We start from the raw sequence: 25,694 nt of genomic DNA on the forward strand, positions 1-25,694 counted from the left end.
GGTAATTGTGTGCAACAATTTCAATTTGAAAACTCTCTTATTGTTTGTAACTATTGTGGTGAGTCATGTTGTAGTGTCCCTCCTCGATTTGCCTTTTGTTTTGTGCATGATAGACTTCTCTAGACTCATTTATGATGTTTTGGATTAGGAATATGACTCTATTTTACATTTTAGATGTTTATGATGATGCTAGACATTATATGGACATATGCTACTTGATGACCTATGTGGTTGATGATATTTTCTATTTATGATCATGCTATATGACAAACACATGTTGATGGATCCTATATGTTTTTCTATGTTGAATGGATTATATTGATTACAGATTTGATGATATTTTGGTTATACTCACCCTATTTTATGATTATATGTGGCGATTGGCATTATGATGTGTATGTGTGTTCTATGTCTGTCTTTGTGATAGGGACAATGTCACATCACTCATTGTGAGCATGATGTTGCGATTCTCATTTACTTGCTTTTCTATGATATATTTGTATATGTTGTATCGTGGCTTTGAGGATGCAGGAATTTGCAAGTACCAGACATCAACTCCACCTGGCTTCATAGGTCTGAGCATGTCTCTAAATCCCAATGGCAAGTTGTCGGAGATGGCATGAGTTCCCTTCATATACTCTAGGTTTAAGATGTCTACCTTGAGTTGTTAGTTGTCTTAGCATGATTCGCCATGTTAATCAGTGAGGTGTGGTTCTTGTTGGTTTGTGAGTATGTAGTTGTTTATTTATTTATTTAATTAATTGATGGCTTATTGTAGTTTAATTTGATTATTTATTTATTTGGGATTTAGTGTTTATTTATTAATTATTGATTTATTGTTTATTTGGTATTTATTGTTTAAATATCATTTATTGATTTATTGTTTAATTGCTATTATTTATTTGTTTATTATTTAATGTTGCTTTTATACTTTAGTGTTGATTAATATTTTATTGATTGCTTTTGTTTTTTATTTATACTTTGGTTATTTGTATTTAATTATTTATTGGTTTAATTGGCTTTATTTAAAATAGCCCATAGTATTTACAGGGCATGGTTATTACTAATGCATTGGTAAATAATACTTACAATATTTTTATTATTATATTCTCTCGACTCTTGGTAAATAAGTTTTATTATATTTCCTACCTACCGTTAATCGTTATTGGTCAATATGTATTGGGAAAATAAAATATAATAGAAGGTGGGGTAAGTAAGATTTATTGGTTCTTTTAATTATTTTCATTGGCTGACATTGAGGCTATGTTTTGAATGATTTTCTATTTAAATGGGAGCCTGTGCATTTTGCGGGGTTACCATTGGAAGAATTTGCTTGGCTTTTGATAATTCTGGTTGAAGGCTTGGAGCTTGGATTTTGGCTTTGGATTGTTATGCTTCTTTAGATTTTCCTTTCCATCACTTCAAATTCTAGGTTGGAGGATTTTTCTTTTGCATTTTATTTTCAAATCTTGTCTTCTCCGTGTCTGCAGAAAAGATTGTCTTTCGGGCATGGGAAAAATTATTTGTATAGTTTTATATAGTTTGAGATTGAAATATTTCATGATAAAAATTACATTATATAGTTTACAATATAGTTTTGGGGAGAAACTTATTTTGTGACTTTGGTCTTGCCGTGAACGCACGACTCTGTGAATTTGTCTGTGTTAATCTTGTTTGTGGCTTGTGTTTTGAGTTTGGATTTGCATTGGTATTGAGAGCCTTATTGTGCCTTTGAGGACTTGGAAGTGTTATCGAGTCGAGCAGTGCTCTTTGTATTTCTTTTGAGTGAGTTTTGGTTGAGCGCTATGAGGCTTTGTTTTTGTGCGAACTCTCATTATTGTCTATGGTTTTATATTCTGTTTATATCAATCTCTTTGTTTTGCTTGGGCGTTCCTTATGAGCCCTTATTCGTAAGTTTTCGTAATATGTTGGATTTTATTTTTGTGTCGCAAATTTATTGTTTTCAGGTTTGTGTTTTAACAAATGTGCTAATAGAACATATGCGTTGTTTGTTTTTGCAAATGCGAGTTTGTTTTGGGCATATGCACTACCAATATCTGCATATGCGTTGTAACTTTTAACATATGCGATCTTGAATTTGGTGTATGCGTTGTTTGGTTTACTAAATGTGTTGCGGAACATAATATATGCATTGCACTGCATTACAAATGTGCTAAACTGCATTTCCTTGGTGTTTTACTCAGTTTTGTCATTATGTTCTGGTCTTGTGGATCTGTTCTTGTACCAGAGGCTTATGTTGAGGCTTTTTGTTATTTCTAGCATTGTATTTTATCTGATTTGGTTTTATGCTTCGGCAAGTTGATATGCCTTGTTGTATGCTTCTTCACTTTGTTGATATGCTGTGATTATGAGTTTTATGCCTTGTGGTTGCTCCAGCATGTTGATGAGCCTTGTTGTAGAGGATTATTTCATCTTTATGCCAGATTTTGATTGCCCTTAAGATGGCTTTGATTCACTATTTGCATTGAGGCTCTTGATTGATATAGATGGCTTTGAATGCATATGAGTTGCTTATGGATTCTTTTGGATGTTGCTTTGAGCCTCGTTGTTGTAATTGTTGTTGTGGAATATGTTAGGGGGAGTGGGCTTTCATGTGATGATCGAGGTCATGAGAGATGGGCTGCTAGGAGGTTCTTTGTAAGGATGCTTAGAGTCTAGACCGTTAGAGCACATTGGAAGTTTTCCTTATTGTAAACAAGTGATAACACTAATAATTAATTAGATGGGCTAGGTAATTAGGATTCATCTAATCAAGATAATTAATAGTTGTGAGCCCCAAGACTTGATCCTAAGGAGGATGTTGTAGGATAAGCTCAGGAAGGCCATTGCAATGACAAGTCAATCTCACTTGATTCTCTCATAGGTTGAGATGGCTCCACATGTCTATTAGGATTATGTCTTTCAGGGTAGTGCTTTCTATGTTTTTGGAGGATAGCATGTGATGACACTCCACTCCTACATGTGTCCTTTGCTTTTTGATCACTTATATCTTGAGTGATTGAAACACCTCTAGGAGTTTATATTTGTGATTGCCTTGTGATTGACTTATGATTATGTATTGTTGTAGTGTTTGAGTTGTTGAGTCTCTTTGGTTGTTAGGTGTCAGCTTAGGTCTAGAGTGTATGTTGGGACCTTGTGTCATCTCCTAGCACGGAGGGTGGTTCCTTTGGTTCCACATGGTCGGGTGGTTGATGCCTTCTTCCAATGGGATGTCTTCATTGGTTTCTTCATGTGTAGATTTGGATGCTTCCTTATTACAACAAATGGATGTAATTGATATTATGCTATTTGTAATGTATTTATCATGTAAAAGATGTAGATGAGATTTTGTATTAGGAGAGCTATGCTTTTGATGTATAGATCATGTATTTGTTATAGTGGATGTTGCCTTAGGACTTGGCATATGATTGTAGAAATGAACATTGAGATGTATTATGCATTTATACTTGAAAAGAAATGGATTCATGTCATTAGATGGTTGTGATGAATATTGGATATTTGTAATGGAAATCTCGTTATGGTTAATTGTAATGGTTGGAAAGGAATTCATGTGAATGGAGTTGTCATAATGTAGGAATTATGGTTGGTGAATGATATTGTATTTATGAAGATGGCATTTATATTTATGTTCATGTTAAAGGACAAGAAGGAATAAGGAATCATGTATAGCTTTAAGATATTGATAAATGGAGTTTTGTTCATTGCACTTTGCATTTAGGTAATCTAAAAAATAAAAAATAAAAATGTGATCATGATAGTAAAAGGAATGGTTATGGGGATTAGGAACTTTTGGAATTGGTTAATAAATGAACTTACGAAAAATGGATTGGGTTTGCATTGAAAATATAGCATATCATGTTCGAATAAAAAATAGTGAGTTGCATATCATGAAAGATAGGAGTTAAGAGTATTGCATATGTGCATAGATAAGGAATATCTTAGATGTGGTAATGGAAATTAGTAGATTGTTATTGTTTATGTTGGTAGTATAAGTAATGGCGTTGAGATACCCTAAAGAGAAGATAGTGATGTTATGTTATTTCGCTTGCGTAATTAGTTTTATGTATTATGATTCATGTTCGTAATCATTAGATGTTAAGAGATGTAATTTATAGATGATGTTGTGTTGCATTAGATGCTATTTAATTTTTATTTATTTTTAATCTCCATTAATATGTTTGTTGCTTTATTTCTCTAGGGTATTTTGGCGAGCATTACACATGCTACTACTACTTGTGTGAGCAATAAGGAATACTATTTTGTCTAGAGGAGAAGAAACAAATGCCTTCTTTTATTTAGCAATCTTCTTGTATAGAGGAGCAAATTATGGATAATTGGGGGGAATCTCCTATTGATAATTTTACCTCTCCTAAACTTGCAAGGTTACATGAGGAGCCTACTAATGTTTCTATGGATTCTCCTTGTTAAAAGAAAATCTTGGTTTTAAGGTCAACCAAAAATATTTAGAACAATTCTTTAAACATAGTTGATTTTTGATGGATTCAAGATTGTGTATGGTTTTATTTTGTTGTTTTCTTGTAGTTTCTTTTGTTTTTTCCTTGCTATCATGTTGTGCTTCATGCACTTTCCTTCTTGATGTACAAGATGTTAGGCCCTTTCAAAACCTTTCTTACCGAATAGAAAACAAAGTCCAAAGAAAATCAAAATATACAACTTAAAATTCTAAGATCAATATAAGTTTGACACCTAGAAAGCCATGAATTGTTTGCTAGCCATCAATGGACAAATACTAATCCACAACAAAAAATCTAAGGACCCTTGACTTTGCTATCTTGGGGTTCATTGCCAAATGTTTATCGTGAACCAAGCAACATTGTCACACCTAAAGTTGTGAAAAGATTTTATTCAAACACATCTTAATCATTTATGCAAAACACATTGCCTCTATCAATTACATGTTACAAACATATGATTACCCAATTTGCTTTAGTCCTTGACCCTATGAAAGTTATCAATGCGAACATTTGCAAACACAAGCACTAAAGAACACAAAAGTTCAATTATTAATTTAGAGAAAACAATAAACAATTTGATAAGCAAAAAGAAATGTCACCATATACTAATATAAAAATATATATTACACTTAACATACTATGGCAGCAATAAGGGCTTGAGTGTAATGGTGAAGTATTAACAAAAACCCTAACCTTTTACTTTTAATTTGAAAATTCTTTATTATATTACAATTGCAGGTTAGTATTTAAAAGTGTACTAAAAAAAAAGTCTTCAAAATAAATTGATTCCAAGTCAAATAAAATAAAAAACATTGTGTGTATTTACATTGGTTGAAATTAATAAATATCTTTAAAATAAAATAAATATATGAAATAAATAGTTTATTTTGTATTCATTGAAATTGAAAAAAAAATGTATTTTAAGAAATAATGTGATACAAATTTCATTCTATATCATGTACTTAAAGTATGGAATAAATAATTTATTAAAATTTTAAACAAACAAATATCTTAAAAATGCTTATCTCCAAAAGATATCTCTTAACATCTTTAAGATAGATGCATTCTGTAGTACCCCTACCCTAATCAATCTCTAATCTTGGTTTAATCTTGGTTAGTTTATCTTAATATAATGTTATAGTCCGATGTTGATTTAACGCATAGCTGTTGATGTGGTTTTCACACTAGTTGTATGCAAGTTATTCGGTGTTCCTATTTCGTGGTATTAATATCGGGCTAACGCTTTCATTAAGTTTCTATATGTATGCATGTATGGCTTTGGTTGCAGGAAATTTCAGGTACAATGCCACTTGAGTGCGAGGTTCGTCTTCACCTGGAATTGCAGGTTTGAGTGTACCTCTTTTATCCTTAGAGTTGGATTAGGTGGTCGTAAGACCCTAGTTGACCATAGTCGTGCTCAAGTGAGCATCGTCAGTCGTCGTCGGTGTTCCTTTTTTGTTTGGATTTGCGAGTCGTCTGTTTGGTTGACCTTCTCGGTTTGCGTGCGTGGTGTGAATGGTTAAATTGATTAATTAGTCCGTAGTAATTATTTTGATTAAATATGTATTTGTGCATTAGAGTTTAATGGACTAATTTAATCGGGATTTCGTTATGCGATTTTCATTGATATTGGATTGCTCGTTTTAAATTGGGAGTAAGTTCGATTAAATGACTGATTTTGAATATTAAATGCATTTTGGATATGTTGTTGAAAAGAAAGTTTTGTATTTAAATTGCAATAGATTCTATTGTATTCTGTTGGCTTTTGAAATTAGAAAGGTTAAATTGTATTAAATGAGGAAATCGATTTTGAATTGAAAAGCAAGTCAATTTGTTGTATAGTTAGAAAGGAATTAATTTTGAGAATTATTTTAAAATAAAAATTTTAATTCCAAAAATAGAATTTTGGTCAACTCTTCCATATAACCTAAAATTTGGGGAAATTTTGGGGGATGGATATTTTTGGAAAATTTTTGGTTGGAAAATATTTTGGGATGAAATTGGGGGTTTTGGAGGAGGAAGTGCTTCTGGATCTGGCAGGATTGGGCTCTCCTTCAGCTATTCCAGGAATGCGTATGAAGGTAGGATTTACCTTAACTGTTCTTCCTTGTTGTTATGGAAATGGTATGTGGGGTGAATGAAATTGATTGTTGTCAAATTCCAATCTTTTAATTGTTATCAGATTTAAATTTGGATTTGTGGGTTTAGATCCATGCTTTTAGCTTGTGTTCTTCAAGAAGATTATATGGTTGTATCATTGTGTTAAATGGCTCCTGTTGGCTCAATATGGGTCTTGTTGAAAATGGCTTGAGATTGGAAAAGATTGTATTATAAGTCTCTTATGAGGCTGTGTTTTCTTTGTTTTTTTAATGGGGCTTTGCTGTGTAGAAAAGAAGTGATCAAAAAACCCAGATTTCATTATAGAAAATGGATCTCTTGCATGATTAAATCGAAATATTAAACTTCGAAAGTTTTCTTTTGTTATTCCGTTTTTATGGAAAAGAAACGAACTGTGTTTAAAAAGAAAAAGAAAACATTTATTTTTATACCGATCTGTGCGTTGTTTATTCTTAACGAAACCCTTGGTTTGGGGTTGGAGGGCGGGGAGCGGAGCTCCACCCGCTCCTCCTCCCCTCCCCCGCTCGTCCCCCTTCCTCTTGCTCGCAGTCCGCATGTGGCCGCGGCACACTGCGGTGGCCGCAGGGCGCCACGGAACCCGCGGGCACCGCAGTGGCGCCGCCCGCGCGGGAATTGCCCTCGGCTAGGGTTTGGGTGCCCAACCGTCCCCATTGGGAGGTGGGCCCCGCCTTCGCCCTTTTTAAAATGTTTTTTTTTAAATTAGTTTTTAAGATGTTTTTTTTTATGTATTTTTTTTAGTATCAAAAAAAAAAATGCATATAATATTTAATATTATTTTAATGTAAGTTATTTTAATGTTAAGTTGTAATCAGAATTGTAATTAGGATTAAGGTTGCATCATCATGATTAATGTTATTTGGATATTAATTAATTTTATAATGGAATTTATAAGTTAACTATTATTCAATTTCATTTTATGGCTTATGCACTCCTTCTAATTAAGTTCTACAACTGTAATTTCGCAATTGGATATTATCGATTATATTCTGATTGATCTTGGACTAATAAATTTATATCTTACCTTCTAGCTGATTAGGGAAGTTGGCTAATTGAGGTAGTATTGTTTGAAAACAAAATAGAATATTATGTTATTGGAAAACTGTTGAAATATGTTATAATTACTAATTGATGATGTTAAATATTATTCCAGAACATATCATTTGAGTAATTGAGAAGTAAGTGAAATATTTATCGTTGAATATTTGAAATTAAACGATATGCTTTTGGAAATGATTATCTTCGTTTAGACTCTCTTTTTATATTTATATTTCCGTGATCCGTATAGTGCATCTGGACTTGGGAAAAAATATGAAACTGTAGAGGTCGGTTTTGAACCAATATGTCAATGACGTTTTAATTGGAGATTAAATATCTTATTTAATTGATTAATGGTTGTCTAAATTTTATTAATATGAATTGGTTTAAAAAAAAACTCTTTATGGCTTAATATGTCTGTTCGATGCTTTGAACCTTAGAGAGTTAGAAAACCAAGAACCACCTATTCCTAGGTGAGGTAGATAACTGTAATCTGATTTAGATCTTGTAGAAAACTTGATCGACTTTTAATGTTTAGATCAATTCGGAAAAATTGTATCTGTTGATTATTGCCTATGCGAGTTTAATTTCTGTATTCGCTTTTGATTATGAAATGGCAAGTCGTGCTCGTTTTGATAGGACCCTGTCGTATGGAATGATTTGAGGTACCTGTTTCAGTCCTCGGTTCCGAGTTGACTGTGGTTTTGTGGTAGTGTCGTATTTGGTCATATCCTCTATGTGTGAGTCGTATGATGATTTGTGGTTGACCATAGTTGGTCAGATCTCTAGTTAGAGTACCGTCAGTAAGTGTTCATCTTTTGAGTCGTGTTTGACCAGATGGTCGTCCTCTCCTTCTTGAACTCCGTTCGTCTGACCATGCCTATTCCTTGGTTTTGAGTTCGTCTGAGTATAGTCTAGTGTCGTATGGGAAAGTGGCTTTCGATTGGGGGCCGCACCCAAAGTGGCTGCTGGGTAACCCGTCGAAAATGAGTCTAATAAGTGATAACCTAACAGTAGATTAGAATGTAATCTCTAAGTAAGATAATTGTGCCTCACACATGGGACGAGTGCTAACATAGACCTGACATGCTGTGAGAAGGCCTGAAATGGCAAACCATCATCCTTGTCTTCACGAGAGGAAGTGTGGGTCCACATGAGGCTTGGATGGGCCGGAAGCTCGGATTAGGTTGCCAGGGTGACCCAGTGTATGGGGCCGGGACCTATGAAGACTTGCCATGGTAACCATACCAGGTTGTGTGATGACACTTGTCCCTACGTTCGCTAGTGTGTTGTCGTTTTGTCCTGTTAGGAGTACCTTGGTGGGTCGTCCTTTTGTCTCTGCCCTTGTGAGTGTTGGTTTCATGTTAGACCTTGGGTGGTGATGGCTCAGTTTATGGATGCTCTCCTGGACCTTTGTATTAGCTTGATTATGTTCAACTGGATCCTGTTCTTTTCAGAGATTGTTTATGTATTATTGACCGATGTGGTCGTGTGTATATTGTATATGTTTCGCCTTGACGGCCGGATTGTAATGGTGTAACCTCTTGTATTCTTAACTTTATTAATTATCAGAGGGGTCTTGCAGTTGAGCAGACCCGGAGATGTAGCCCCTTAGGGGTGAACTCCGAGATCATTATGGTGTTATGTGATGTATTCTCTTATGTTTCCTTTATTCAGCTTTATCATGTATGATTAGCTTATGTTAGAATGGATTAGTGGATGAATTGAATTAACTTTAAATGTTTATATGCGGTTCCTTCCTTGAATGCCATGTTGATCGAATGCGTAAGTTGTTTAGATGAGATTTATCGTAGATGCTAGTATGCAATCGTCTTTTAAAATGCAATAAGTTGGAATATGAAGGAATGTAACTTAGAGTAATGCAATATATTCAGTTGTTGTTAAGGAAATTTAATATGCTTGAAAGGATCTCTTATGTTTACGATGAAATTCTAGTGTGTTAGAATATTAGATGTATGGCTTGTAATTTTAAATGAAAAGCTTGAATGAAGATTATGAATAGATCTTATGGTTGAATCTTTGCTTGTGGTTTATATTTCCATCTTTTGAAAGAAATTATCCTGATTAAGAATTATCTCGTTGTTAAGATAATCAGCTTATTGGATTAATTGTGTGAGTTAAGTGAATTGTGATATTTAAGTAATCTCGTTGGGAAACTCTTTAGGTGTTAGTTGATGTCTTCCGCTTTGTAATCTGAATCTTTGATATCTTCTTGTATATTAATGTGGTGTAACTTTTAAAAAAAAAAAAAAAAAAAATTATTGCACTCTATTCTTGTGTTATGGCTTAATCCCTTCGGGGTTTCCTGGCGGGGTATTACACATTCTAGATATTTATATTAATTATCATACAATAAAAAATAAAATAATCACCTTAATATATGCTAACTCCATTTTTTACATGTAGAAATGTTCATAAAAGTAACTCCAAATTCACCCCTTGTAATAAATTATCTCAAATAATACATTACTTCAATTAATAAATGGTAAAGACAAATTACATAAAGATGAAACTGACACATTGCTAATTATGTGATTCAAATCTTCAAATTAAATCTTCAAAAGCAGTAAACTGACTTTTGTGCCAAATAGGGGCTTACTGCTATAGTTAAAGAATGAAATGACACTTTTGGTACATCGCTGAATGATAAAAAAAATTCCCCTCCAATTTGGCATGTTGAAATCGATTTTTACAAAAACATTAAAACATGGAAGAGGATATTTTGTTTCTGTTATCCTTAAATCCACCACATTAAGCTTACCCTTCCACAACATGGAACTGCTCAATCTGAAGCTAAAATGCTACTGTTAATTTTGTACATGAAGCAATTAAAGTATCCATGACAGTAAAAATTAATTATTATTCCCATAAACAATGGTGAAGCATATCTATTATTATATAAGAATTGCATGATGTAATTGATTGCTGTTTATCTATTGTTAGCAAGTTGTGATGTGGGAGGCAATGCATTTTAACAGTCACCAAGTTTAAGCACCATTGAGTTTCCTAGACTAGAAATCAGAAAAAATCCAAGCCAAAATGGTTTCTCTTCAGCTTTAAAGAAAGCAATAAATAAAAACAAAAGCCTTACAACTGCACAAATCTAACTAGATTTAAATAAACCTCATTCCTGATTAGCTCCAAAATAGCATGCCTTTTTAGAATAGGTACACAAACTCTTGAATGTGCAAGTCCATACAAAATTTACAAAACAGTATGGACCTGTCATAAATAACTGCTATCTGGATGATTTCTGAACATGCTGATTAGCATTTCCAAGTCATATTTACAGAAGCAGCACAATCATGCCTAAAATATTTTAGTGTAAGAGTTAAATGAAACCTCCCAAACAACAAATGGGTCAAAAAAAATCAATAACCTTAAATACACTGCAGTTTGTATTCGGAATGAATAAAGACAATTCTAATTACATGACTTTGTAAATATTATTTTTGTTATATATTAAAAATTCACTCTCTAGTTGTGATAGCAGTTCAACAATACAATCCTTGCTGGATCCAGGAAAATGCTCCAAGGTTTGGGGGAGCGAAGCCTGCAAATCATAAAAACATGTGATTTTACAATGCACATTTATGAAATGTACAATTGGTCTTGATATAGAAAGACTTGAAAAACCTGGTTTAAGAGAACAATAATGTATTGTAACCAAGCTTACCCCATCACATTCACTAAGCCAGGATAACAAACTAGCTTCTGTAATTTGCAAAGGCTGAACGTCCATATGAGATTTGTTGACAGATTCTGAACCATGTTTCTTAGTAGGGCTTTCAACAGAAAGCATATCTATGACTTCAATTTTTCTTCTGCGAGTGCTTGCTCTTCCATCACTTGCAAGCCATGGAGGTTTCGCAAAAGAATCTTCATTAGATGGACTTGATACTTGAATCAGATCATCCTCTTCTGGACATAGAGGCATGCTTTCAGAACCAGCTTGCAATACTGAAGGAGAACATTTTGAGCAATTGACATCCTCATCTTGTGATGATTGCATGGCCATCATCTCATCAATAGATAATCCAAGGTCTTCGATAATCAAATATGTTTTGATATGAGTGTAGCTTACCTGATCAGACAATTTATCTCTCAGTAATAACCAAGGAAACATTGTAAAAAGCTACACAAATCCTAGGCTATATTATAAATAAGGGGTCAAATGTGACCAGATAAAGCATGAATTAGAAAGGTTTATGATTGAAAGTGCAAATGAAATCAAGAAAAAAGAAATTACACTAGCTTCAATCTTTAGATTTTCGTCCCCTACTATCATTTGTGGCCATACAGAACACTGTAATTTAGTCTCAATGGAAAGGCCGGCTTGTAAATAAAATATTAATTTTAGAGCATTATGCCTTCGCACTAAAATGAACTGGTATATTGTTCAAAAAAGCAGCACACTATAAAATATCATGATACTTCACTTTACGTGCTGAAGAATGAAGGTCCAAGAACAAAGTCAATTATAATGATTCCCAGATATCCAAGAACACACAATCAAGCAGAAAAACTCAATCGAAATAGCAATCTTGAGAACCACAATGTTGTAGTGGGCAGCATATTAACCTGTGTATTCATAAGAAATCCAAGGGCACCAAAACACACACTAATCATTAGTTTCAATGTACTAGATCTGATGCAGAGGGGGCCTGGCAAACTTCCAACAAACCCAAATTGGTCAGGTTCCCACAATCTTTTAGCCCTTATATCCCTAACTCAACATATTTTCACAACTCCACCTTATACTTCCTGTAGCCCTCCAAAACATGAAACTTGGGCATATCTTTTAGAAAAAGGCCTCAATCCCCAAACACCTCATCATTTCAAATACCCTTTTCCCTCTAATGAAACATATCTCAAAATCAGATTATAGGTCATTTTGGAACCAACATCCCAAAAATGGACTGATACACTGTCCCAAAAGGTCAATTAGCCCTCTTTTACAAAGGAACCTATCTCCAATAACCCAAAATTCTCACAAAACCCACTCACCTCTTAGGAAGACATCAATTACATGGATTCACGAGGTTTTGGCAATAGAAACAATCATTTTTCCTTTAGTCTTACAAATTCATGTGACTGCACTGTAAAATGGACAAAATATGCACAAGTAACATACTTAGGGCATCATCATATTGCCCTCAAATCTCATCCAACGTGCCTAAAACCTTTGAAATCATCAATTAAACCCTTTAAACTTTCAAACTACCAATTTGCAAGAGTTTTCAATGGTATAAAGAGGAGAAATCACATATTTTGCATACAAACCCCCAAAACCCTATGTTCAGGACAGTTTTTAGTAATGGGCTTGGTTGACTTCTTAAAAGGTATTATAAAAATTACTGGTAAAAATAAAGTTTGTCCACAACATCAAGCTCTTTCCATCCATCGAAGTCTCAGGTCCGTACATGGTCACACTAACACATTTTCGGACTGTAAATTTTGGAAAACGTTTTCAGAACTGGCTGCCTTCACCAAAATGGGTATAACTTACTCAATTCTTAATGAAAAATGCTCAAACCAAAGCCAAAAGAAGCTTAACTCATCCCTATACCAATTCCAATTTATAAACTCTCGGTAATTTGGAGGAATTGATTATGTGTTGCATTAATGTTTTGTCATTGATGTCAACACTAGCTGTTTTGCTGTCTACCGGCTTCCGGTAGAGTGGTTCGACTATGATATTGATCTGAAGACCATCTCCGGTATTCTCCGATTTGGTCTGGCTTGTGGTATTGGCTTGGATTGGTTATTCATGTGTTCCTGATGCGTATCACATTCAGTTGGTTCGGGATTTGATGATCTGGATGCTATCATTTGTTTTAACAAGCCTTTTGGTCACCGGTAAGGGTTTTACCGACAGCACTTTGATGAAGATCTTTTAAAGAATCCCATAAGTGGTGTTGGTGCGGCTTCTAGAAGGTTATCAGAATGCTGATGGTTATCTTATTCGTGTTCCAGTTGATCAGTGGTGTTTGCATTTAGGACCGGACCTATTCTATCTTATTCTGCTAGGTTATGGACCGATTTGTGTAACGTGTTGGTTGATGCTCCCGATGCGTCACCGGTTGGATTTATTGTTTGGATTATGTTGTTGATCTTAGGCCGACTTGGTTTATCATTGGTTTGCGGGATTATGTAACAGATCTATTGTATTATCTTTTAGGTGGCCGACCTAATTGTTTAGGTCCCGAGTTGGTATAAATATGATGTAAGATCTCTTTGTAGATCGTGGCCTTATGGGATATAGGATTATCAATATGCAAATAATGTTGTAATCATATGCAAAGGTTTTGGTCGATCATAGGTGATCAAATTGGGTTTGTGAAAGAGGTTTAAGACCTCCGCTATTGAGCTTAATCGGAACTGTACTCAGGCATGGGAGATGCTATTCTTGCAGTTCATTCTTATTTCCGGATTGTAGTCTGGATTTTCTTTGTAGTCAGTTAGGCTCCTTTTGTGATGAGCAGTGTGCCTTCCTGCATGTGCAGGCCCCTCTTATTGTAATCACATACTTGTTGCAGAGGTATTATCTGACTGTGGGTAGGCTTCCCACCGTGGGTTTTCCCTTTACCGGGTTTTCCACGTACAAATCTTGGTGTCATGTGTTATGGATGGTTGGTTAATTATTCTGTAATTTATGTTTATGCTTAACTGTCACATCTGTTATTCTGGTATTTGATTTATGCACTCTGGTAGAAGGTTATGTGAGCTTAAAGTTTTAAAATCTATTGACAACTGATTCATCCTCCCCCCCTCTCTGTTGTCCACCAGTTATCCTAACAATTGGTATCAAAGCTTGGTCCTCTTTTGTAGAAGCTTAACCACTTGAGGAAGATCCTATGGCAACTAATAATTCAATTGCATCTGTTTTCCGGAGAGAAACCCCTAAGCTTGATTCGACAAATTACAGAGTATGGAAGATTCAGATGGAGACTCATTTGAGATGTATTGTGAAAGAAATTTGGGAGATCACGGAGAAAGGCTATACTCCTCATAATCCGGCATCTGGCAATCCTCCTTTGACAATCCTGGATAAGGACATTGAAAATGATTGTAGAGCTAGAGAAGCACTCTTGAGCGCACTATCTGATCAGCAAATTATGGGATTAACTGACCAATCTAATGCAAAGGCTATATGGGATAAGTTGGAAGCTTTGAATGAAGGTGACCCTACTGTTAAATTTGTTAAACTTGATGGTTACCGGATAAGGTATGAGAACCTGAAGATGGAAGAAGATGAAAGGATTATTGCTTTCATGGAAAGAGTTAATGAAATTGTTATGGGAATTCAATGTTGTGGTGGATCTCTGAGCGAGGATGTGATTGTTTCTAAAGTTTTGAGAGCTTTGCCACCGGCTTACAAGATGAAGGTTACTGCAATTAATGAGCTGAGAACAGTGGCTAACACTTCTGTTAACCAGGATACTTTGGTTTGAAAATTGTTTGCCTTTGAGCTTGAAGAATTTGGTCCTCAAGGAGTTGCAAAGACTAAACCTGCTTTTCATGCACCTACATCATCAACTGGCAAGAGTGATTCGAAAGCTTTATATGCTAAGGAACTTGATGAAATGAAGAAAGAAGATGAAGAGTTTGAGGAACTGGAAGCCCTATTTGGTAGAAGAGTACCTAAAGGTCTTGCTAAAAGTATGAAGGAAAATCACCTTTTAAATGTTTTGCATGTAATAAAATAGGTCATTTTGCATCTAGATGTCTTGAGAGGAATTCAAAATTTGAAGAGAAAGCTAGAAGATCTTTTAGGCCTAACCATGATTATCAGAACAAGCATAAGTATAGGAGAAACAAAGACAAATCATGTTACTATGCGGATGAGGAAGGTGTAACTGATTCTGATGATGAACCGACACGAGATTCGGCTAGTGGATCCAGTAGTGGTAAGGAATGACTATTTTTGGCTATTAAGGAAGATGCCAGTAACTGTTATTCAAAATGAGGAAAAGGCCCTTGCTGCTAAAATTGAAGACAAGGATGAATGGGTGATAAACAGTGGTTGTTCACATCATATGACTAGAGATAAAAAGAAATTTTTATCTTTGCAAGAATTTGATGGTGGACTGGTTAGATTTGGAGATGACAAAGCATGCATGATTAGAGGAAGAGGAACTATATCATTGGATGGTAAGCATAATACTGATAATGTTTATTATGTTGAAGGTTTAAGGCATAATCTTTTGAGTGTAGGACAGTTGGTGGATAAGGGATTTCAATTACAGTTCAAGAATGGAAAATGCAAAATCATTAACAGATCTGGATTGGAGATTGCAACTGGTACATAGACTAAAGGTAACATCTTTCATTTGAACTCTGGTGAGAAGACATGTTTGATTGCACAAATTGATGAGAGTTGGCTATGGCATAAGAGGTTGTGTCATGTGAATTTTGATTGCATTCTAAAGATCAGTTCAACTAAGGCTGTTAGAGATATACCTAAGATTGTGAAGCCCATAATCCGGTATGTAAGGAATGTCAATTGGAAAAGCAGGTTAGAACTTCTTTTAAGAGTATTCAAGATAAATCTAATGATGTTCTTGATCTTATTTATATTGATTTATGTGGTCCTGCTAGAATAAAGAGTTTTCAAGGTGATAGATATTTTATGCTAATCATTGATGACTATTCTAGAATGATGTGGGTTACTTTTCTGAAGGAAAAATCTAAAGCTTTTGAAAAGTTTAAGATCTTTAAAGCTAAAGTTGAGACAAAGACAAGGTTGAAGATTAAATGCTTAAGGTCAGATCAAGGTGGTGAATTCACATCTGGTGAATTTAACAATTATTGTGAGAAGCATGGGATAAGGGGACAATTGTCTGCCCTCTGGACACCTCAACAAAATGGTGTTGTGGAAAGAAAGAACATAACTATCTTGGATGCGGCTAGAACTATGATGATGGAAGTTAATCTGCCTCATATCTATTGGAGAGAAGCTATGAGCACGACGGTATACACATTCAACAGAGTTCATATCAAAGGAGACACCGATAAGACACCTTATAAGTTATGGTTTGGTCATACACTTTTAGTTAAGTATTTTAGAATCTCTGGTAGTAAATGCTATATCAAGAGAGATGATTCCATTGGAAAGTTTGATCCTAGATGTGATGAAGGGATATTTCTTGTTTTTTCTAATGACAACAAAGCATATAGATGTTATAACAAGAGATTGCTGAGAATTGTGGAGAGTGCTAATGTCAAGGTGGATGAGCTGTACAAAGGTCAAATCAGAACTTATGAGAGAGAATTGGAAGTGGAGATGATCATAACTGAACTGGTAGCACCTGTATCGGAACAAAATGTTGAACTAGTTACTCCGACAGTATCAGAAAATTCAACAGTGACTGAAGATCAGAGCAGGGAAAAAGAATGTCACAAGACTCCTCGATATGTAAGGTTAAATCATTCAGAAGATCAGATCATTGGAGACAAGAACAAAGGAGTAATGACAAGAAGAAGGTTGGCAATTGATGAGGTATGTTTAATTTCTCAAGTTGAACCGGCATCAGTCATCGAAGCTTGTAAAGATGAATGTTGGATGAAAGCTATGGAAGAGGAATTAGATCAGATTGAAAAGAACACATGGACTTTAGTTCCCCGGTCTAAAAATAAGAATGTTATTGGAACTAAATAGGTTTTAAGGAACAAATTGAATGAGGATGGACAAGTTGTGAGGAAGAAGGCTAGATTGGTATGTAAAGGATATTTTGAGGAGGAAGGAATTGATTATGATGAGACTTTGCTCCGGTAGCTAGGATTGAAGCTGTGAGATTATTTTTTGCTTATGCTGCCCATAAGAAATACAAGGTTTATTGGATGGATGTTAAATGTGCATTTTTGAATGGAGATCTTGAAGAGGAAGTTTATATTGAGCAACCTGATGGTTTTTCACTTTCAAATGATAAAAAAATGGTTTGCAGGTTAAGGAAAGTGTTATATGGATTGAAACAAGCCCCTAGAGCTTGGTATGCAAGATTGGACAAATATCTTTTGAAGTTTGGTTTCACTAAAGATAATGCTGACAATAACTTATATTATAAAATCGTTGATGATGACATATTGATTGTTGAAGTATTTGTTGATGATATCAATTTTGGAGGTGAGGATAAATTATGCATGGAATTCTTTGAAAATATGAAGAATGAATTTGAGATGTCTATGATTGGGGAGATGAAATTTTTCTTAGGTTTGCAGATTACTCAGAATGATAAAGGTATTTTCATCTGTCAAACTAAGTATTCTAGAGAGTTGTTGAAGAAATGTGGTATGAAAAAATTCTAAACTGGTTGGTACCCCTATGATTACAAGTGAGAAATTGACAAAGAAAGATGTATTAGCTCCGAGAAATCCTACAAGGTACAAATCTATGATTGGAGGTTTGTTATGTCTGACTCAAACTAGGCCGGATATAATGAACGTTGTTTGTATTGTATCAAGATATCAAAGTGATCCTAGTGAGAATCATGAGTGTGCGGTGAAAAGGATTTTCAGGTATTTGCAAGGAACAACTAAGTATGGTTTGTGGTATCCTAAAGATGATGACTTTACACTATGTGCATATAGAGATGCTGATTGGGTTGGAGATGTTGATGACTAGAAAAGCACATCCGGTCGAGCTTTCTTTCTTGGAAATAAACTTGTTTCATGGATCCGCAAGAAACAATCATGTAGTTCTTTATCTACTGTTGAATCTGAGTATGTTGTTGCTGCTACTAATCGTACACAAGTTTTATGGATGAAGCAAATGTTGAAAGATATAAGGGTTGATTGTAATGAACCGATAGTTATTCACTATGATAACTCTGCTGCTATTGATATATCAAAGAATCTGGTATTTCATTCCAAGACTAAGCACATTTCTATCAAGTATACTTTTCTGAAGGAGAAGGTGGAAGCAAATGAAGTCAGACTGGTTTATGTGAACACCAAAGAGCAAATTGTAGATATCTTCACTAAACCTTTGCCTAAGGAATCATTTGAGTCCTTCAGAGACAGATTGGGAGTTTTGCCCCTCCGGTAGAGACTTGAGTGATGCTGATTGACATCAGTCCGATATGCATTTATCAGTGATATCATTCATTCCGGATTGATGCGTTGATGCTACTACTCAGGGGGAGTAGTCAGCTGTGTGGTTCGGAGGTTTTATGATTTTTCTTTGATGTTTATGTCAGATTTCTGGCATTGATGTCAAAGGGGGAGGGATATATGTGAAAAACAGAGCTTTATTGTGATATCATTCTCAAGGGGAGTTTGGTTTTTGATTCAAAACTTCATTGTCATATCTTCTTAGAGAGTTTGTTGGATGTCTTCCATTGGGGGAGACTTGTTTGGCATTTTCTTGGCACTTGGATGTTTTTTACATCTAGTGTTGCCATCAATGCCAAAGAGGGAGATTGTTGGCAATTTGGAGGAATTGATTATGTGTTGCATTGATGTTTTGTCATTGATGTCAACACTAGCTGTTTTGTTGTCTACCGGCTTCCGGTAGAGTGGTTGGACTATGATATTGATCTGGAGACCATCTCTGGTATTCTCCAATTTGGTCCGGCTTGTGTTATTGGCTTGGATTGGTTATTCATGTGTTCCTGATGTGTATCACATTCAATTGGTTCGAGATTTGATGATATGGATGCTATCATTTGTTCTAGTAAGCCTTTTGGTCACCAGTAAGGGTTTTACCAGCAACGCTTTGATGAAGATCTTTTGATGAATCTGATAAGTGGTGTTGGTGCGACTTCTAGAAGGTTATCAGGATGCTGATGGTTAGCTTGTTCGTGTTCCAATTGATCGGTGGTGTTTGCATTTAGGACTGGACCTATTCTATCTTATTCTCCTAGGTTATGGACCGGTTTGTGTAACATGTTGGTTGATGCTCCCGATGCATCACCGGTTGGATTTATTGTTTGGATTATGTTGTTTCGATCTTAGGCCGACTTGGTTTATCATTGGTTTGCGGGATTATGTAAGGATCTATTGTATTATCTTTTAGGTAGCCGACCTAATTGTTTAGGTCCTAGGTTGGTATAAATGTGATGTAAGATCTCTTTGTAGATCGTGGTCTTATGGGATATATGATTATTTGTGTTCGAATAATGTTGTAATCATATGTAGAGGTTTTGGTTGATCATATATGATCAAATTGGGTTTGTGAAAGAGGTTTAAGACCTTCGGTATTGAGCTTAACCAAAACTGTACTCAGGCATAGGAGATGTTATTCTTGTAGTTCATTCTTATTTCCGGATTGTAGTCTAGATTTCTTTGTAGTCAGTGAGGCTCCTTTTGTGATGAGCAGCGTGCTCTAGGCAGTGTGTCTTCCTGCATGTGCAGACCCCTCTTATTGTAATCACATACTTGCTGCAGATATATTATCTGACTGTGGGTAAGCTTCCCACCGTGGTTTTTCCCTTTACCGGGTTTTCCACGTACAAATCTTGGTGTCATGTGTTATGGATGGTTGGTTAATTATTCTGTAATTTATGTTTATGCTTAACGGTCACATCTTCTATTCCGATATTTGGTTTATGCACTCCAGTAGAAGGTTATGTGAGCTGAAAGTTTTATAATTTGTTGACAACTGATTCACCCCCGCCCTCTCAGTTGTCCACCGGTTATCCTAACATAAACTTGTACAATCATTTCGTACTAGGTCATACAAGAATCTGGAGCAGCAAAAATACACTGAAAAACACAGAAACCAATAAGTTATTTCATTAATTTCTTCTCTCCATGCTTCCAACCCCCCATTGGTCGATGAAATACAAGTATTTAGAGATTTCCCAACTTCCCAAACCAGCCACAACTAATTTTTAAACTTCCTAAGCAAATATGACCCTTCATCTTCCTTATTTTACAATTTTGACAACATAAATGACAACTTTTACAATATTTTGCAACTTGTGCAATATTTGCAATATAACACCTAAATGACCTTGTACACATTACAAATGGTCCACCATGACCTTATTACACACAAAATTGACTCAATATCTAAACTCTAACACTAGACCCCCCTAATTGCACCAAGATCCCAGGGATCACATTTGTGGAGAATTTCACTCTTGATAACTGGCTCAGTTTGTTTGACTATAAAAGGTCAAAAGAATGAAAATTAGTATCGCAGATAGTCCTTTTTTGTTCAAGGCTGAGTAGGAAAACTTAAGCATAATGAGGAATTTAGATGGAAGGGCTTGAGTGGGATGGTGCAGCTAAATTTTCAAAGGGCTTCGAAAGGAAAATTTGAAGCGCGGGGGCCGAATATAGGTTATCGGATTCAATGGTTCTATCACTTTTGGAGAGCACATGAATAATTAAGCAAAATGGTTAGGTCTGCTTGTTGATATCATGAAGTGGAAGTCGAGGGGGATTCTTAGGTAGTTGCTAATGTGGTGATTAAAGAGCAATCTCCAAATTATAAACTAAATGCTATTCTAGAAGAGGATGAAGGATGGTCCTTGAAGTTCATCTCCTTTCGTATCGCTTATTGACATAGAATCCAAAATGAAGTGACATATTGTGTGGCTAACCAAGATTCTATGCCTTAAATTGTCTTCTTATGGAAAATATGGGAAATATAGGGGGCTCCTCTTTTTTCTTTGGGCCATGGATATTAGTATTAGGCAATGCGGGCAATCATAGTTCCAACTTCATTATTCTTTATAACTCTCTTGGTGACCTTCATTGAAAGCTACAACATGGGACAAGGGTTTGCAACATGAGGCACTATTAGCATGTGCAAAAATTTGGTACTAAACAATATCCCTTTAATGTTGTTTTAAATCCTTATGTGGAGTAGCTAGTCAATGTATTGACTGTGGCAGGTACGGTGTTCAAGGCCTTGAGCCACCATGAGTTGAGTGGCCCATTATTGCATAATGAACTACAAAACACATATCAACCAGTAGAAGAACAAAAGAAAATTTAGAAAAGAAAAGGTTACACCATTTTATCTAGAATGTGGATGGATGATACAAGATAACACTCATAAAGGTTTTTAGTGGATTCAAGGGGACAATTATTCTTTTTCAAATTGGTTGATGCCTTTAGTGATGTAAAAAATGCAAACCATTTGCAACTTGTTGCCTAAGCATTGATGTAGGTGAGAGTAGAAGATGCTATCCAGATAGTGAATGACTATGCAACTATGTATGTGGCAGCCAATAGACTTCTAAAGATGAGACATCTTACATTGTTTTGGAGCCCTTGTACTGCCCACCACCTTGACCTACTCCTTGAGGGCATAGGGAAACTAAATTGAGTGAAAAGCATGGTTGAAGATGAAAGGAGTACCACAATGTACATCTTCAACCACACGTGTCTTGAATCGCGTGAGAAAGAACACTAGTTGCATAGAGTTTGTGCAATTAAGGGTCAATGCCTAAACATTAATTTACTCAAATTCCAAAATATAACAACTACATCATCAAGTGCATGCTTGTGAGCAAAGGTGGTTGAAAAGTCCTTACACCAAGAAGGCCAAAGCAAAGAGGGTTGTGAAGACCATTCTTTATGATAGATTTGTCAAGGTCATATAAAAATATCACTATACTGATTTATTTTTTTTCAATCGGTAATACGCAAACAAGTCTGTGGAAATATATTAATATTTGATGAAAAATTACATAAGATTTTATCAGAAATCCAAGTAACGTGGCTCTAGGACTACTGCCAGAGAACCCAAAAAATATACAAAATTGCAAGCTTTCAAAGTGGCCGTTTGCAAATGGCAACTATTGCTGAAATTGGCAAGTAGTGTGGATCACTAGCAAAACCTCCAGCCTAAACCTCAACAACCCATCTTTGGCAGACGCCACATGAGGACCCAACAAAACTTCCTAGAAGGTAAGACCAATTAAGCACAAAGAGAAGGGCCAAGCCAGAAAACAAAAAACCTACTATTGCAATCAATCGTCCTCATAGAAACTTTCAGAATAGATTACCTTTGCAAAATCTTCCTTCCACGCCGAGTTGGCTTCAATGTGAATCCCAAACGTGCGACGGAGGAACTGGCGGCCCACCGTATAGCTCACCAATGATGACACTCCAACCCTCTCGCGTCCAAATTGAGAAGAAAAGGTTGCCTGACAACCTCTACATTTGGTCCGAAAAGCTTCAAGATGTCATTAGGCTACTGAATCTCAACACCTGACCCAACCAACACTACGATATCAATGTTGTCCACCAGGACTTCCTCCTTGAACACTAGACGCAACAACAAGAAGGATTACACTTTGGGTTCTCCAAGATCGAGCAATGATGCAAGGAATTGGGAGATGTCTGTAATCAGTCGATGCCTATTAGAAGAGGCCAAAAAATCCCCACCCAAAACCATTCTTATGGCCTCCATCATCAAGAGGCTCGAAGAATTGCACACTATTTGTAGCCATATTTATCCTAATAAATTCCCAAAATGAGCAAAAAAAATTTGAATGTCACGCGATCCAAGATCATGAAAGGACATAGGGAGATATGTGCTCAAGCTCTGAATCCCGTTGCCTTGAAAAGAAAGATGTAATTGAAAGCTAAGGGTACAACTTACATCACTCAGGTATGCTTCAAGTGTCGTTGCCAACTTGTCATTCCAACCCAATCATACCTAATTCACAACCATCCGTAGCCAAGTTGGCCAAGATGTTCGCCTCCTTGTCCTCTCGGTAAGTATGGTTAATCGTGAAAGGCTCGAAGGACTTTAGTAGTTCCATGATTCTTCCTATTAGAGCACCAAGTCTACAATTCACTGTTGATCCAACTCTTAATGCATTGACTACAAGAGCTACATCCCCTTCAATTTCTAGCATGGAAATATCAAGGTCCTTGCAAAATAAAAGACCATGTGTGAGAACTTTTAACTTTGCAACGTTGTTGACATCTTCATACAATGGAATAGCAAGCTAGCCCACCAACGCACCATCCCCGAGTATGATAATACACCCCGCTCTTAAAGGGCCAAGATTCCTTTGGGATGCACCATCGAAATTAAGTTTGAGCCACCTTGGTTGCGGAGGCTGCCACATAACTTTTTCTCAAATGGAAGCAGCTGAAGATCCATCGTCAACCACAAAAGCCTGTGCCATTTGAAACTCATCTTACCATCCCAACCAGTGAACTTTGTATTTTTGGTGGGAAACAATACAACCCTACTATTGGTTAATTCAACAATTGCCGCTTCCACTTTGTTCAAGAAGGAAAACAAAGGAATTTCCTTGTCTTGAAAAATTCTTCTGTTACATTCTTTCCAAATTTCCCAGACTAGAAATGAGGGACTTAGGATCCATAAGCAACCAAAGAGGCTTGAGCCTAGCCTAGTTGACCATTCTTTAAAAAGGCTCATGATATAATTGAAAAGAGTTGTGATGCACTCCAATTTGACACATGGCCACCTCCAATAGGCTTGTGAGAAAGGGTAGCCAAGAAGTAGGTGATAAATTGATTCCTCGGTATGATTGCAAAGCACACATTGAGAAGGCCCTTTGTACCCCATTCTCCTAACCTTTTTTGCTATAAAATTGTGGCCCAGACGAAGACCCTAGCCTTAGGAAGACAAAACTTTCTCTAGAAGAGGTGAACTGACATCTTTGTCCTAGCCTACAGACCTATCCTAGCAATTGTGTTGTAGCCATCTTTTGCATTGAATTGACCATTATTAGAGCCCACCCAAACTAGTTTTCCTTACCCTCTACAAAACACCAATACTCTCTCCTTGAAAGCACCTCCTTGGCCCTGTTGATTTCATCTTCAAGAAAAAGGGAAAGATTGGAAGTCTTTCCAATACCAACCACTCGATGGGTCTTCATCAATTAAGGCTACATGGCCTTTAACAAAACATTTCCAAAGCTATTTCAAAAAGGCCTTAGTGACATCGACTGCAACCTTTTTATCCATACTTGGGTATCAACCCCATGAATCTTCCCAAAATAATTCCGATCAGGTCATTGCTATCTTGATATTTTGCTTGGAGGATTTTGACACATTTGATTTCAAGCTCTTTATACATTCTCCATAGCAATTTTGCTCTTACGGCTTTGTTCTGTCAAATCTGATTCCAAAGCCTAACACTGCCATGATCTTTTGGCCTACAAACTTTGTACCAGGATATCAAAGCCACCACCTCTTTTTCTACTAAAACTTGCTAGAAAAACTTCCTTATCTTTTAAGCCAATTGATGATTAGTCCCAGCGGTAAGTAAGAGGCAAGATAGTAGGCATATGGGTATGGTTGAGATAGCAACCTTGAGCATGGTGATATTGCTTTCCCAAGATAGCCATCAACCTTTACAGGAAGAAATCCTTTTATCCATTTTATCTTTCAGGGGGTCCCAGAGTTTAGTTGCTCTTAGACCTCTATAGAATGGTAGCCCAAGATAGGTGCAAGTTTCCTTGGTTTGAAGTTCAAAACTCTTAGGATTTTTGCTTCTTAACTTGTGCTTCACAAAGCGTTCCTTGTTAGGGCCATTTAAGCCCCTAGCATTCCACGATAGGAGCATCATGGCCCCTTGGGAAGGGGGATACCCATCCTCGATCTAAGTAACATTGTGATATTAAGCTGATGCTCTACCTCTTGATCTTTTCTTTTGAGTTCCTGTAGGGATTTCCTCTCGGTCTTTTTTCTCGTGTTATTGCCACAGTCTAGCTTGAGTTTCAAGGACGGATTTTGATCTATCCCCAATTTCTCCATACATTCAGAGTCTCCTCAATTGATTCCTACCAGATCTGACCCAAACAATAGCTCCTGCTTTATTCCCTCTATCTCCCCTTTCTCCAATAATTCCTTCACAAGCTCTTACTTTTTGGAATATTCCTCCCAATCTTTGTCCCAATTAAGTTCAACTTCCTCTGCTTGTTTTTCTATGATTCCAAAAATTTGCATACTACTTCCAAATCTGAGAATTCTTCAACCTAGTCACCAATCTCCTATTTATGCACCTCAAAAGTGTTCCCCTAGAAGAACAATTTCTCTTTTGCCTTATTAAAATCTACCTTC

At 36.1% G+C, this 25,694-nt stretch overlaps 1 protein-coding gene across 2 annotated transcripts in view; it reads right to left on the reverse strand.

The window, feature by feature from the left end:
- Positions 1-10,803: 10,803 nt before the first annotated feature.
- The window catches only part of LOC131036323 (uncharacterized), a 253,892-nt gene continuing 239,001 nt past the window's right edge, over positions 10,804-25,694 (reverse strand). For both annotated transcript variants that reach the window (XM_057968171.2, XM_059209411.1), the window contains 2 exons: positions 11,368-11,775; positions 10,804-11,244 (listed from right to left, as the gene is read on the reverse strand). In XM_057968171.2, the coding sequence (XP_057824154.2) occupies positions 11,119-11,244; positions 11,368-11,775 (534 nt within the window). In that variant the 3' untranslated portion in view covers positions 10,804-11,118. The remainder of the gene's footprint in view (positions 11,245-11,367; positions 11,776-25,694) is intronic.

The sequence above is a fragment of the Cryptomeria japonica genome, chromosome 7, assembly GCF_030272615.1.
Source record: "Cryptomeria japonica chromosome 7, Sugi_1.0, whole genome shotgun sequence".
Lineage (NCBI taxonomy): Eukaryota > Viridiplantae > Streptophyta > Pinopsida > Cupressales > Cupressaceae > Cryptomeria > Cryptomeria japonica.